The 14,292-nt window shown below is 37.4% G+C and overlaps 1 protein-coding gene across 2 annotated transcripts; it reads left to right on the plus strand.

Annotated features, from left to right (window-relative positions):
- The first annotated feature begins 1,202 nt into the window (after positions 1 to 1,202).
- On the plus strand, positions 1,203 to 14,092 carry LOC142656356 (growth/differentiation factor 8-like). 2 transcript variants are annotated; one of them, XM_075831264.1, is made up of 4 exons: positions 1,203 to 1,225; positions 6,414 to 6,754; positions 10,582 to 10,949; positions 13,534 to 14,092. In XM_075831264.1, exons 1-4 carry the CDS (start codon positions 1,203 to 1,205, stop codon positions 13,912 to 13,914), a joined length of 1,113 nt encoding a protein of 370 aa, XP_075687379.1. In that variant the 3' UTR covers positions 13,915 to 14,092. The 2 variants fall into 2 exon arrangements, with proteins under 2 accessions (XP_075687379.1, XP_075687378.1); XM_075831263.1 differs by lacking the exon at positions 1,203 to 1,225 and having other exon boundaries at positions 6,391 to 6,754.
- The last annotated feature ends 200 nt before the right edge of the window (positions 14,093 to 14,292 follow it).

Consider the following 14,292-nt stretch of genomic DNA (forward strand, 5'->3'; position numbering starts at 1 on the left):
ATATATACCAAAAAAATGCATATACATAATTGTATTATTTTAAAAATGTATATATTATAAATAAGTTTAAAATTTAATAGGGTTAAAAGGATATTAATAAAAAGAAGAATGATTTAAAAAGGGGAAAGCTTAAAACATAGCTTCCTTTCTGACTATTTTAGAGTCTATGTTAGTTCATTTCCTGAATATAATTGTCCTAAAGAAAACTCGGGCTACAGGTGGAGTACCATTCTAGTAGTCGTTATTTCTGGACGTAATATTAAAGATAGATTCTCATTTTGCTCATTTTATTCAGTTTGTCTATTTTGCTATACAGATTCGTAAATACCAAACTGAGATAGTTTTTGTGCAGATTCTATATTGGTACATATATATATATATATATATATATATATATATATTTTTATAAATGATGTGCGCATAACTATACTATTTTCGTCAAAAGTTATAATAGTGCCAGTTTTATCATTGTACTGATCTTAGTGTTACTCACAAATGATCAAAGTTTGGTGGTTTTGATTTTTAATGTCAAACAGATTATTTCTTTCGATACGATTTTTAGTATCAAACAGATTATTTCTTTCGATACGATATTTACCACTTGTTGAGGAACTTTGTATATGTATACACATATATAATTACATATAACGAATTTCCCATTTATTTCCATATAATGGGATTCATCTAAAGTAAATTCGTTATATTAAATTATCATCTCTGTCATTTCATTCAAACCTGCAGGTTTTAGGGTCTTCAATTTGTATATCCAAAAGATTTCTCTCTTGCACAGTGAATCATATCTGTCCGCTCGGTTGTCATTTATATGTTCAATTGGTGTAATATGGAAACAACTAAAGTCATTATTATGAAACAAAGTACAGTGTTTGGAGACACTGTGCAAGAGGAATTTTTTCTTACAGTTAGAACGATGTTTATTTAGCCGACAATGCAAGAATTGGATTGTTCTTCCTACATATTGTAGACCGCAGACACAGTCAATGAGGTAGATAACGTAATTTGACTGGCAATTTAACTGTGTTTCGATTTGGTACTCGTTTTTTGTTTGGTTTGATTTAAAAGAATCTGTGGTGCGTATACTAAGACAACATAAACATTTCTTTTTCCTGCATTTGGAGCTCCCCTTTAAATATGCCCCAACAAAATACTATGTCCTCAAGTGCATATTTAAAGGGGAGCTCCAAATGCAGGAAAAAGAAATGTTTATGTTGTCTTAGTATACGCACCACAGATTCTTTTAAATCAAACCAAACAAAAAACGAGTACCAAATCGAAACACAGTTAAATTGCCAGTCAAATTACGTTAAGCCCTTGAAGTCACGGGTCTCTGGTCCTTGTCTCTCCCAGATAGGATTCGTCCATGCAACAGCCTTGCCAGTGAGGAGAGAGATGATGAAAGCGACCTTTGCGCCATCAGACGAAAATGACCTTGCATACAGGCTGAAGTGTATCTGGCACTGGTTCAAAAATCCATGACAGGTACCTGCGTCTTCATCATAGCGGTCAGGAAGTGACAAAGAAAAACGGGGATCAACACTGCCAGGAGGTGTAGTCTGAGGATCAACACTGCCAGGAGGTGTAGTAGGAGGAACGGCAGCTTGTGCCTCCTGCCGACGTGCAAGAATGTTCAAGGCCTGGAGGAGTTGGTCCTGTCGAGACCAGAGATCCAGCATATCCGCCCGCATCTCTTGTGACATCATCTTGGTCTTGGATCGACCAGCGGGGTCCATGGCCTGAGCGTACTGTCACATTGGGTTCATGGACCCACTGGGCCTTACCGCCTTGGCGGTATGGCAGCTGGCCAACAGGACGCAGGTCACAGTCTATAGTTCGTATAGGGTACCTGTGGCAGCTCAGACAGTAGCAAGGCAGGCTCGGCTGGGACTAGGCAGCAGGCAGACGTCAAGTGTGGTGTAGCAGGACAGGCGTGGTATGCAGCACAGCATAACTACAGCTCAGCACGGCTCCTGACCAGGATAGCACAGGATACAGGATACAGGTAAGGGAAACACTGGGAACTGGAAGACACTAGGAGACCATTTGCATAGACAAACTTAGGGTACGACAACAACACTCAGGCATGGGAGGAAGGGGCTGGGCCCTTCTTATAGTCCAGGGTGCTCATGGGCTAATTAAACATAAAAGTCCAGTGCGCACGCTGCCCCTTTAAGAAAGGCTAGAGAAATTGGGCTAGTTCGGCTTGGAAACAAAGACACATTAGAGGTGATCTTTTTAACATGTATAAATATATGTGTGGTCAATACAAAGAACTAGCACATGATCTGTTTTTTCCAAGGAATTTACAAAGGACCAGGGGACATCCATTGCATGTGGTTGAAAGACGTTTCAGACATTAATATAGGGCAGGGATATTTACAGTTAGAGTGGTCAAGTTACGGAATGCCCTACCCCAAGCGGTAGTAATGGCAGATACTATGTCAGCATTTAAAAAAGGTCTAGATGATTATTTACTGAAAAATGGCATTGAGGGTTATAATTAATCAAGCAATGAATGATGTGTAATTTATTGAGAAATGTTGAACTTGATGGACTTATGTCTTTTTTCAACCTATGTAACTATGCAATCTGATGGACGAGTCTAGGTTTGGCAAACACCAGAAGATCGTTACCAGCCTGACTGCATTGTGCCAACTGTAAAGTTTTATAGAGGAGGTATAATGCTATGGGGTTGTTTTTCAGGGTTTGGTTTAGTTCCAGTGAAGGGAAATCTTAATACTTTAGCATACCAAGACATTTTAGACAATTGTTTGCTTTCAACTTTGTGGGAACCGTTTGGGGAAGGCCCTTTTATGTCCCATTATGACTGTGCCACAGTGCACAAAGCAAGGTCCATGGTTGGTTGAGTTTGGTGTGGTAGAACTTTACTTGCATGTACAGAGCCTTGACCTCAACCCCATCGAGCACCTTTGGGATAAAATGGAATGGAGATTGCAATCCAGGCCCGCTTGTCCAACAGCAGTGTCTGACCTCACAAACGCTCCCACAGACCCACTCCAAAATCTCGTAAAAAGTAAAAAGTCTTCCCAGAAGAGTGGAAGCTGTTTGAGCTGCAAAGGGGGGACCAAGTCCATATTTATGCCTATTGGCTGCATCACACTGAATCTTTTCCCCGGGTGATGGGAAGCCTAGCTACACATCTGCTCAGTTTCAAGGGCTATGACTTTTTATTTTTTAATTGTGTAAGTATTCTTTTACCACAGAGAACCTTAGTTATATTTTATCATGACTGTGACTAAGGATCCCTATCCAAAACATGATGAAGGCTTTTAGTGTGGGTTGATGCTACTCCTGCTTGTACACATCTGGTAGTCTCCTAGAGAAGACTGTACAAGATATACTACTAGAGGTAAAATGGTTTTGATGCTGATCATGTATTTTAAAGTAACAATTTACCTGCTGACCTATATGACCAAAAAACTAGAAGGTAGCACCAATTCTGTGCAATGTTCACTTTTAAGAAGATGCTGTGTACAACTTGGTAGATAAACCTGCAGTTTTAATATAATCTAAATGATCATTATAATTTTTTTCATGATTCTGTTTTACATGTTACATGTGAATACTGTGATATATTGTATTTAAGTGGCAAAATCGATCCGTAGTAATTGGGTAAATAGTAGACAGGATGGGGGGATGCAGCCGCAGTTTCTCCCTTTTTCTGTGTTTCAGTGGAACTGCATGAGGTGAGAGGGGAGTGGGAACAGACGTAGGGAAACATCGGATTTATTCAGAATACTGTGCATAGCACTATGGGACGTGTGGGCAGATGGAAACTCCACCAAAGTAAGGGCAACCATCTCTCAAAGTAAGGGGAACCACAGCTGTAGATTGTATATTATACAGTATAATTTAGATGTATTGCAGCCAGCAATGGTGTATTAAAACTGATGTAGAGGAGTTATCTTAAGAAGAGAAAGCATGCAAGTGAAGGTAATACAATTACAGGAGCCATAAAAAAGGGATCAAATAAAAGACCCAAAATACAGTGAAACCCTTGCAAAATATCAATTCCTTGAAAACCCCACTTCTCTACATCAGTTTCAACAAAAAAATTCTGCCTGTGATACATCTAAATTATACAATATAATATACTGCTGACTAAGAAGTGATTGTCATTATTCTTTTATAATAATAGCTACACTTAAAAGGTGGTAAATTAGTCCATATTGCTCATGAAATAGATGTTATTACACACAAAGTTTCGGCTGGGCACAGTTTGCAAAGCTTTGTGGGCACAGTCATACAGAAAATCGGACATATTTAATATGTTTAAAAATTGCCACTGTGCTTTTAAACAGTTATTGCTCTGGTTTATCATTGTGTTAGTTGACGATTATAATACTCTGCAATACTGGTGAATTCAAGCTGTTCTTAATGTGAGCATTTTACATTAAAACGGTATTCGAGCCATTTCTAAATATACATATAAAATCTACATTAAAAAAAACATTCTTAAATCCCACCGATTAAAAGCTGTTACATAGTTATCAATTTGGCTCCCATTTTCTAAATCTTCATACATGTTTGTTAATAGACATGACTATCTCCGAACTGCTCCATCCCTGCTGCTCTCTTTGTCTCCCAGTCATTTTTGCAAAAGTGACAGTAAGTGAAGCCCTATTGGTTGTCACTATGTCAGCATGTTCAATCAACAACAAAGTAACAATTTTATCATTAGTTGCAAAACAAATAATTGAGAGGTGACAACCAATATGGCTGAATAGAAAAATATCAATATCTGTGCAAGTAAGAGAGACAGAATTACAAACATTTGTATATTGCTCTGACGTCTGATTAACAAATTGATGGCCATTTATACATTTTGGGTTAATGTACTTTGAAGGGGTTGTCTCATGAAGACAACCCCTTTTGAAACTTAAGCCGTCCTGATGATCATCTGATCGCCACAGGTCCGGCTTCAGAAACCCCTGGAGATCAGGCAGTGCTGCAGACAGCCATACATTTTCCCTGCAGTGGCCACTGCAGGTGAAATGTAGTATTACATGCCAGCCATTTAAATTAATCGCTGGCCAAATAATACATGTATGGGTTTGGTCTGCCAGAGCCGCTCTTCGTAAGTGACACTCTGCTCTGGCTCATAGATGGGGGTCCTCAGCAGAGAGTACCTCTTCTGTGATGTCCATGTGCCCTAATAGGGTGTTTGGAAAGGGGTTGTCTTTATGAGGACATGAAGGAGGCCTTTATGCATAGAAGAAGGATAATAATAAGTCCATTGAGGAATTACATTAGACTGGGGTTGATAGAGAAAGCATAATTGTGCACATTAGCACAATTACGTGTGTGCGTGTGTGTATATATATATATATATATATATATATATGCGGGGAGGAGACAACCATCATACATAATCTTTGAAGAGAAAAGCTAGTTAAAATTTACTCAGAAACGTAACATTCAGCGTTATCTCTTCTTAAGAATCAAATTTTAGCAAAGATATGCTGTTTGCTTGAATTGTTACATTGTTACAGACCATCCAAATATATGAATTTATCCAACAGCAGATACATTTATTTTACATTTTAAAACATTTATGTTAGACCTGAAAGTTCTTTTTTAGTTAAATGCCTTGAAACAAAATTTTAATTCTAGAAAAGATGAGAATTTGTCCCTAGAGTTTTGTCCTGTGTCATATAAAAGTATATAAAATGAAAATTAATTTATAGTTACAAAGAGGCCTGTTCACATTTCCTATAATAAAACCTGCTACATGTAATAGCATGAGCTTAACAGGCAACATTACAAGTCAGTTAAATCACTTTAAATATATATGGATTTACATGATCTGTTTGGTAGAGCTGTTATACCATTATATGTATAGCTCATGATTTCAATCTGTGTTTTTTTTTTTAAATATTCCTAAAACGACATATACAAAAACTAATAATTTTCAAGATAATAAGGGAAAAAAAAGAGTTATAGAATGTTCTAATATGGGAAGAAATAGTGCTGATATAATAACACAATTAAATAATCATTTGCATTCAGAGCTCATATAAAAGCACAAAACCTTCCATGAAAAGCTCCGTATTTTATGTGTTCAGTATGATGAAGTCATTCTATGCTGTACTGAATACCCGTCCACTGACAGCAAGACTCCAACTCCTGCCAGTTAGATTCATTGTCTGTGTAACAGCCAATCACTAGCTCTGATGACAAAATCATAGCCCAAGTTGGAGTATAAAAGTACACCTAAGAAATGCTTGATTTAACATTGCAGATTTTTTTTTATTTCACTGAATTCTTAATTTTCTTAGGACCATTTATTTTTATAATATATAAACTAAACGTATATAAGAAAAATAAGAGTACATCATTTGGTTTTAAGGGAAGATGATAAAGGTACGGGCTTGTAGTTATATTTACCTATGTATTCTGGCAGTACTTACTCCAGTGGATCTGAACAACAGCAATCAAGCAACAGAAAAGGACACCCTGTGCAGTTCTTGTACCTGGCGGCAGAACAGCAAATCTTCAAGAATAGAAGCGATAAAAATACAGATACTAAGCAAACTGCGACTGGAACAAGCACCTAATATCAGTAAGGATGCAATAAAACATCTTTTGCCTAAAGCTCCACCGTTAAATGAGCTAATTGACCAGTATGATGTCCAAAGTGATGACAGCAGTGAAGGATCTTTGGAAGAAGATGATTATCATGCCACCACTGAAACCATTATCACCATGCCCACAGAGCGTAAGTAAAGAATGCCAGTAACTCTATCAAGAAAACTTCCAGTTCTTTCATTCATTCGACAAGGCAAATGCTGTGTTTTTCCGCACTGTATACAACCCAACACTGCACGACTTCAGTGCTGGGAAAGTAATACTTTTTTTGTGGATTGTATTACATATGTGGAACTAGCTCTAAATGCCCATGTAAAATTTCTAAAATCACATGGGAAAAGGTTTAGACGTAAGAGGATATGATATTTAAGTTGCAGACTATTTTTAGTTTTTTCTAGCAGCTGGCTCATTTGAGAAAAAGGCTATGCAGTTATTCTCCTATTAGTTACGTTTGTAGCAAGCTTTCATGCTATTTCTTGCATAATCTTCAAATTAATTCAATTAGATTAATTAAAAAAAAAAAAATTGACTTTTGTTAGTCAAATAAGCGTGCTTGTATGAATGGAACGTGTGCTGAATATAAATAGAGCACTTGAATGACTGAAAATACTACAACGGCTTTTATTTTAGGTCAATTTTGTGACGTATGACCCCTTATTACAATGCAATACGTCCTTGAGAATTTTCATGAAATAATGTACAATAGACAGTAATATTTTATTAAATGATCTGATTTTCAGACAGATTCCGAGACACTGTTGGACATAATTTGCAAAAAAGCTAAGGGCATGTTCAGACGTGGCAGAGTTTTTCCGCTGCAAATGTTGGCGCAGATTTGGGGCAATTACGCAACGAATCTGCACCAACATTTGCATATTTGACAGGTAATTCAGAAGTTGCAGAAAACGCAGCGGACTTGCCACAGATTTCAGTTTTTGCATTGCAAAGGGTGAACTATGCAGTGAACTTCCGCTTCTTCTTCGCAACAGACAGTGCATGCTGCGGACTGAAAATTCCGCACCGCAGCCTATGGTCCGCAGCAGAGTTTTCCCGCAACGTCTGAACTAACTTGCCTAAAAATGTCTAGAAACAAATGTAAAAAACGTCCGATGGAGAATTCCACTGCGTACTGACCGCAGCGGAATTCCACAGCAATTCCGCCACGTGTGAATATGCCCTAAGAATTTTAAGTCATTTTGTGCAACTTACTACATTCAAAAGAAGGTTATTGGCCTATTGAACATAAATGTCCTAAGTGACAGTTCTGTGGCTGGAATCTATCTTACATTTTAAAAGCAAAACTTGTAAAAGATGTCTTTGCCTTGTCAATAAATGTCTGCTGTTTAAAGAAATAAACAGTTTTTTGTGCAAGCCATTGGGAAAACAGAATGATGCAAAAGACACAAGTTTATTATTATTTTAATAGTTTTGTATTATTATTTCTACTTCTTTGTAGATGGGGAAAACAGACAACGATGCAAAAGACATACATTTTTATGATTATTATTATTATCATTATTATTATTGTTTATATTATTATATCTTCTCTGTAGATGTTTTGGAAATATATTTTATTCAAACAAAACTAAAGGAAAATGGTTACTGTGAAGTTCAATTACTAGATAAAGATAGGCATATACATATAAATTTCAAGAGCATCAATTGTATTGTAGCGAAATAATATAGAATCCCTGTTCTCTCAGGGGAACAACATCTCTTTGCTCTTTTCTTTTAAGACAATTATAAAAAAATAATTACAGATTGGTATTTACAGCCTATTCCTGGATAGTTATCCGATTAACTCCATTCATTCATTTATCCGTCCATTCATTCATTTATTTGTTCATTCAGTTCAGACTTCTTTGTCTCCATAGATGACATTACGCATAGTAACATAGTATCAATCTCTAGACAATATTATCTGTTTTTGTAGCAATCTGCTATCGTCAACACCTGCTTGTAATAGTTATGATACACTGTACATCATGTAGCATACTTTGATATAAAATAACTACTGCACGGTTGAATTATTGTCACTTTGGCCAGTCATATTAGTTGTTCATAGTGATAAACTAGAGTACCGTGATGTCTACTTTGATGTGTAGGGTTAGATTTTAGCTTTAAGCAATGTATATAAACGTTAGTGTGCATATGATATGTCTGGGTGGATCTTGAAGACTGTTTACAAGTGCAGTTAATCAGTAAATAAAATAGGTTAAGTTTTTCAATTCATGTAACCTATGTCTATACCTTCTTTTTTTTTTTATTATTATTATTATTATTATTATTTTTATTATTATTATTATTATTATTATTATTATTATTATTTTTATTATTTATTTGAAAGTTTTCCATGCATAACTGAGGAGAAAAACAAAACTTCTGCTCATAAATAGTAACATATGGAAAATGCAGAGATTATGTGTTTGCTATCTGTTTATTTTTTATTATTATTTGTTGCCTCTGACACATTAAATTTTATCATCTAATAAAAAATAAGTCCAGAGATTATATTGCAGAGTTTAAATGAAGGAAATCACATTCAGTTTGAGTTAAGACTTTTGAGAAAATCTGTCAAAATATTTCTCGCCCGTTACTCTCACAAATGAGAGGACCATTTTTGCAGTGAGGGTACGTTCAGAAAAACTCAGCTCCAGATTTCGCTGCAGATTTGCCATGGATTTGTGGCAATGCCGTGACTTAATAGGCACGTTGTGGATTTGTGAATTCCTGCCCTCCTTTACTCATTGATTTTGCTGCTACTTGTGGACGGGGCTTTGAAAATTTTTCTGTAGCAGATTTTGGGTGCTGAACATCTGGACGTGTCCTGAAATTCTGGGCAGAAACTTAAAAATCAGCCTCTGCCTAGAATTCAGCAGCCCTACTCACCTCCCAAATTAGGCCCTACTCACATCAAGTTTGCGTCGTACGTTTAGCATGCACACCAGGAAAACTCCAGTAGTACATACCAAACATGTATTCCTTTATTTAGGCACAGAATAGCATAGTAGGCAACGCTATTCCATACAAGGTGATCGGGCAAAAATAATTTATACCGCGTGGTATATGTCGCAAGCATCAGTTAAATGTTTACATAACAAACTTTTTCAATAGCTTTTCATGACATAAATATTAAACAGAATGATAATAGCCTATTGGTGATGGATGTCTAACAGTGTTGTCCGTCACCCTTAAGCTATTATGGCATCTGTTTAAGGTATACATCATAAAAAGATCATGAAAGTTCATGACATTTTCATTAAACATATCCTATAATCGTCTATAGGTGACAGATGCCACTGCTAGGCATCAATCACAGCCTATGTTTAATGTATACATCAGGAGCTTTTAAAAAACTTGATGTATGGAGAGTTATTTCTCATTCAGATTCCCAGGTGGCCTGGGAACTTATAGAGCAGGTTTTAAGGAGAGAACTGCAAAAGACCATGAGGATCTAAGGAGCCTTGAGTGGGCATTAATAACGGCGGGAGTAGTAGTCCTAAACTCCGCCAAAATCAGAATTTTCCGTTTTTGCCTTGAGTTTCGTTTAGTCTAGCTTCTATGCTGAGATATGGTCATTTGAATTGACATGCGGAAAGCCCCATGGAACCCTGTATGGATCCAAATCACCGAATATATCCCACATACACACGCAAAAAAACTAGCACTATGGTATGTCAATAGGATCTCTCTTCAGGCGTTAGACCTGTCATTTCATACAATCATAAATCAGCATGAATCAGTATACTAAAGGGCCAATTTAAGTTTTCTTCTCGTAGATCTCCTTTAATGTATGTTCACTTGCACATGAACATATTTGTCCTCCAGATGTATCTACACTGTATATAAACCTGTAATGAATGAACTGGAGAGCTGATAAAGTATATTACTGACAATAATCCTATGCAATTTTTCCTATGTTTTTTGATGAATATTTGATCCTCTCTTGTTTTACAGCTGACTTTCTGACACATGAGAAGCAAAAATGCTGCTACTTCAAGTTCAGCTCTATAATACAATACAATAAGATAGCAAAGGCTCAGCTATGGATATATTTGAAACCTGTCCAAAAACGCACCACAGTTTTTGTACAGACTTTCAGATTACCCAGATATTTTAATGATGGTTCACGGTCTACTGGAATCAGAGCACTAAAGCTTGAAATGAACCCTGGGCCTGGGATTTGGAAAAGCATTGATGTGAAAACTGCACTCCAAAATTGGCTTAAATTACCTGAATCCAATATTGGTATTGAAATCAAAGCTACTGATGAAAACGGAAGAGATATTCCAGTTGGTCATCGTGGTTCAAATGAAGATGGACTGGTAAGTCGTGGAAAAATGAATATTTATGTCTGTTACTGTTTGACAACCGGAATATACAATACTATGATAGTAGCATAGTCAGAGGTGGATAAAGCACATGGAAACAAGACAAATGTATAGGTTACTGTGCAGGTGGGTTTAGGCACTCCATCATACGCAACAATGTCTGAACTTTTTTATTAAGAATAAATAAGCAGTGATTTGGGGGAGGCTTGTGCAATTAAAAGCATTGACTACTCTGGAGTCAGTGGAGGTCCACCTTGGCAGTTGCCCAGAGTCCAAACCCCAGAGGGGCCCAAATACTCCAGCATCAGATTGTAACAGTATTAGACAGTAAGGTGCCTGCTGGAAGTGCTCGGCTTTGGCTCTGCTCAATCTCTGTAGGGTCCTGTGGATTGCAACATGCTTTGAAATGAAAGTGAGTTTAGTATACGCTATGGGCCTTGAGTCTTGGCTGACTGTGTAGTCAGTGCTTTTTCTCCAGCATTCATGTAGATAAATCCCCATAAAAAAAAGTTAAAAGGAGGCAACACACAGCGGCATTCAGCTTTCAGGTAACTTAAAGCCCCTTTACATGGGATGACTTTTTAAACCGCTGCCAAATGATTGGTGGTTTAAAATGTCATTCAAGAGGATCGGAAGGTCATTTCCATCAGGACGATCCTTGCTTGCTGGGAAAGGAAAATCATCAAGAGTTGGGATGAAAGGGGGCAGTGGACGATTAAAACTTAAAATCTTAAGTGTGAATTTATTATGAATAATACAAAAACATCATAACTAAATGTTTATCATAACTGTTAAGTGGGGCAACAGAACGTTGGCAAAGTTTCTTCTTGATATAGCAAATTATAAAAAAAATAAAAATGTTCTCCAGAGAAACTCTTCAAAATCTTTAAAAATATAATTTACTTCCTTTGTTTATCCCCTATTTTATATGAACATCACTTTAAAATTACCAAATTGAGCATGCTCATGATGAAGTTTTTTAGTGACGCTAAGGCCGGGTTCCCACGGGTTGGATACGCTGAGTAAAAACTGTGCAGCATATCCGACTTGGAACCCGCAGTACATGCCGTCTGAAAAATTGAACAGAATTTCCGCTGCGGAAAGCAGCGCTTGAAAAAAATAAACATTGATACTTACCCGCTCCTTCTTCTCTGCGCATAGTCTGGCCTACAATGATGCTGCAGGCCATGTGATGCTGCAGCCTGTGATTGGCTGCAGCAGTCACATGGGATGCAACGTCATGACAGGAGGCCGGACTGCAGGAAGAGCGTTCTGGGTAAGTATTATTTTTTTTTGTTTTCAGTAGTTGCGATTTTTGCGGCGTAATCACTGCAAATACGCCGCAAAAGTCGCAACAGAAAATTGGGAAAACCCGCAACAGAAAATCAACTAAAATGCAGCATAATTGACATTCTGTGGAATTAAATTCCGCACCGCAGGTCAATTTATTAATGTTTATGCTGCGTGGGCATGAGATTTTCTAAATCTCATCCACTTTGCTGCTACTGTAAATGCTGCGGGATTCCTTCACAGAATTCCGTTGTGGAAATTCTGCAGCGTTTACGCTACGTGGGAACCCAGCCTAATAGTGAAGGTTGGGCCATGGCCTGAGGCCTCCTGCACATGGGAAGGAAATGCGGTGAAATTTCTGTACAGAAAATCCGCGGCATATTAATGTAGCAGCAAAGTGGATGAGATTTGAAGAAATCTCATCCACACATGCAGAATTTGACCTGTGGTGCAGGTTTTTTAAATCTGAAGCATATCGATTTATCTTGCAGAAAGGCTGCGAAAATTCCGCAGCATTTTTGATCCATGTGTAGGGGGCCTGATACATGTGTAAGGCTAGGTTCACACAGAGTTTCTTGCAGGCAGAAAATCTGTCTTAAAATTCCGTTTGGAATTTTGAGGCAGATTTTGCTCTGCCTGCACGCTGATTTTGGCGGAGTTTTTTGTGGCGTTTTTCACCCGCGGCCATTGAGCGTCGTGGGCAAAAAATGCTGCGAAATACGCTTCTTCTGACTCCCATTGATGTCAATGGGAGGTCAGAAGCGTAAACGTCCGAAGTTAGGGCATGTCCTTTCTTTTTCCCGCGAGCCGGTTTTTCCGTTCGTGGGAAAAAAACGCCTCCGCCTCCCATTGAAATCAATAGCTGAGGCTGGTCTTACATGTAGTATTTTAGTGTGGTTTTGATTTGCAAACTTCTAAAGTAAAAGGTGAACAGATGCCAAAAAGAGAAGGACAAATAAATGCTAAAACTATGGTTTGTTAGTCCAGTCTAATGAGTAATTGTTTATATTATTCTTTTATGTATTTGTGATCACATCCATTTATGAACTAGTAGGGACTATGATATGAGACATTGTTAACACATCAAAGCTCGTCAGAGAGATATTTCACAATATGTTATAAACAAATATATACTTAAATATTTTATTGATGAGTGTATTGTAATGAATGAATTATTTCATATGTAGTCAACATTTCTATAGAAATGCATTTTCGACTTTGTAGATTTATTTTTTTACTGGCATTTAATTTATTGTAATTAGTATTTTATTTTTTGGTTTTCTAACAGAATCCATTCATAGAGGTCAAGGTTATGGACACTCCGAAAAGATCCCGTAGAGATTTTGGCCTAGACTGTGATGAGTACTCCACAGAGTCTCGGTGCTGTCGATATCCACTGACGGTAGATTTTGAAGCCTTCGGATGGGACTGGATTATTGCACCAAAAAGATATAAAGCAAATTACTGCTCAGGGGAATGTGGAGTTGTATTTTTGCAAAAATATCCGCATACTCATCTAGTTCAGCAAGCAAACCCTAGGGGCTCTGCAGGCCCCTGCTGTACGCCAACAAAAATGTCCCCAATCAATATGTTGTATTTCAATGAAAATGAACAAATTATCTATGGGAAAATTCCTGCAATGGTGGTAGATCGATGTGGTTGTTCATGAGCATTTTATTGAGCCCTTAATTGATGGGGGTCTATTTTTTTATTTGCTTCAAAGGTTAGGTACTGTGACAATCTGTAAATTAAGTCAGGAACAGTGGAGGATCTAAACTTTACATGGAGGGGGGGGGGGGATTACAAAAAGTGCATCAAGCTTAGTATACCATTACACATTTTTTAGACCCCTGACCAAACCCCACCTTTCTAAATCCATTGGCCAAAACCATCCCATAAAATATATATGTGCATATATCATGGCATACATTAACCACATGGTAACACCCACATCATACAGTGCTCAAGAGATAGTACTGTAACATAGTGACCATATAATAGTACCAGCTATATTAATATACTTACAACAGTGCCATCCATAGTGCTT

Source organism: Rhinoderma darwinii, chromosome 6 (assembly GCF_050947455.1).
Source record: "Rhinoderma darwinii isolate aRhiDar2 chromosome 6, aRhiDar2.hap1, whole genome shotgun sequence".
Lineage (NCBI taxonomy): Eukaryota > Metazoa > Chordata > Amphibia > Anura > Rhinodermatidae > Rhinoderma > Rhinoderma darwinii.

What these genes read in the sequence shown, in the direction of transcription:
- LOC142656356 (XM_075831264.1), top strand. Translation starts at nt 1,203, where the DNA reads ATGCAGGAAAAAGAAATGTTTAT. An exon ending in CAGGAAAAAGAAATGTTTAT is followed by an intron (nt 1,226 to 6,413) that starts GTTGTCTTAGTA and finishes ACGGGCTTGTAG; the next exon opens with TTATATTTACCTATGTATTC. An exon ending in TATCACCATGCCCACAGAGC is followed by an intron (nt 6,755 to 10,581) that starts GTAAGTAAAGAA and finishes CTTGTTTTACAG; the next exon opens with CTGACTTTCTGACACATGAG.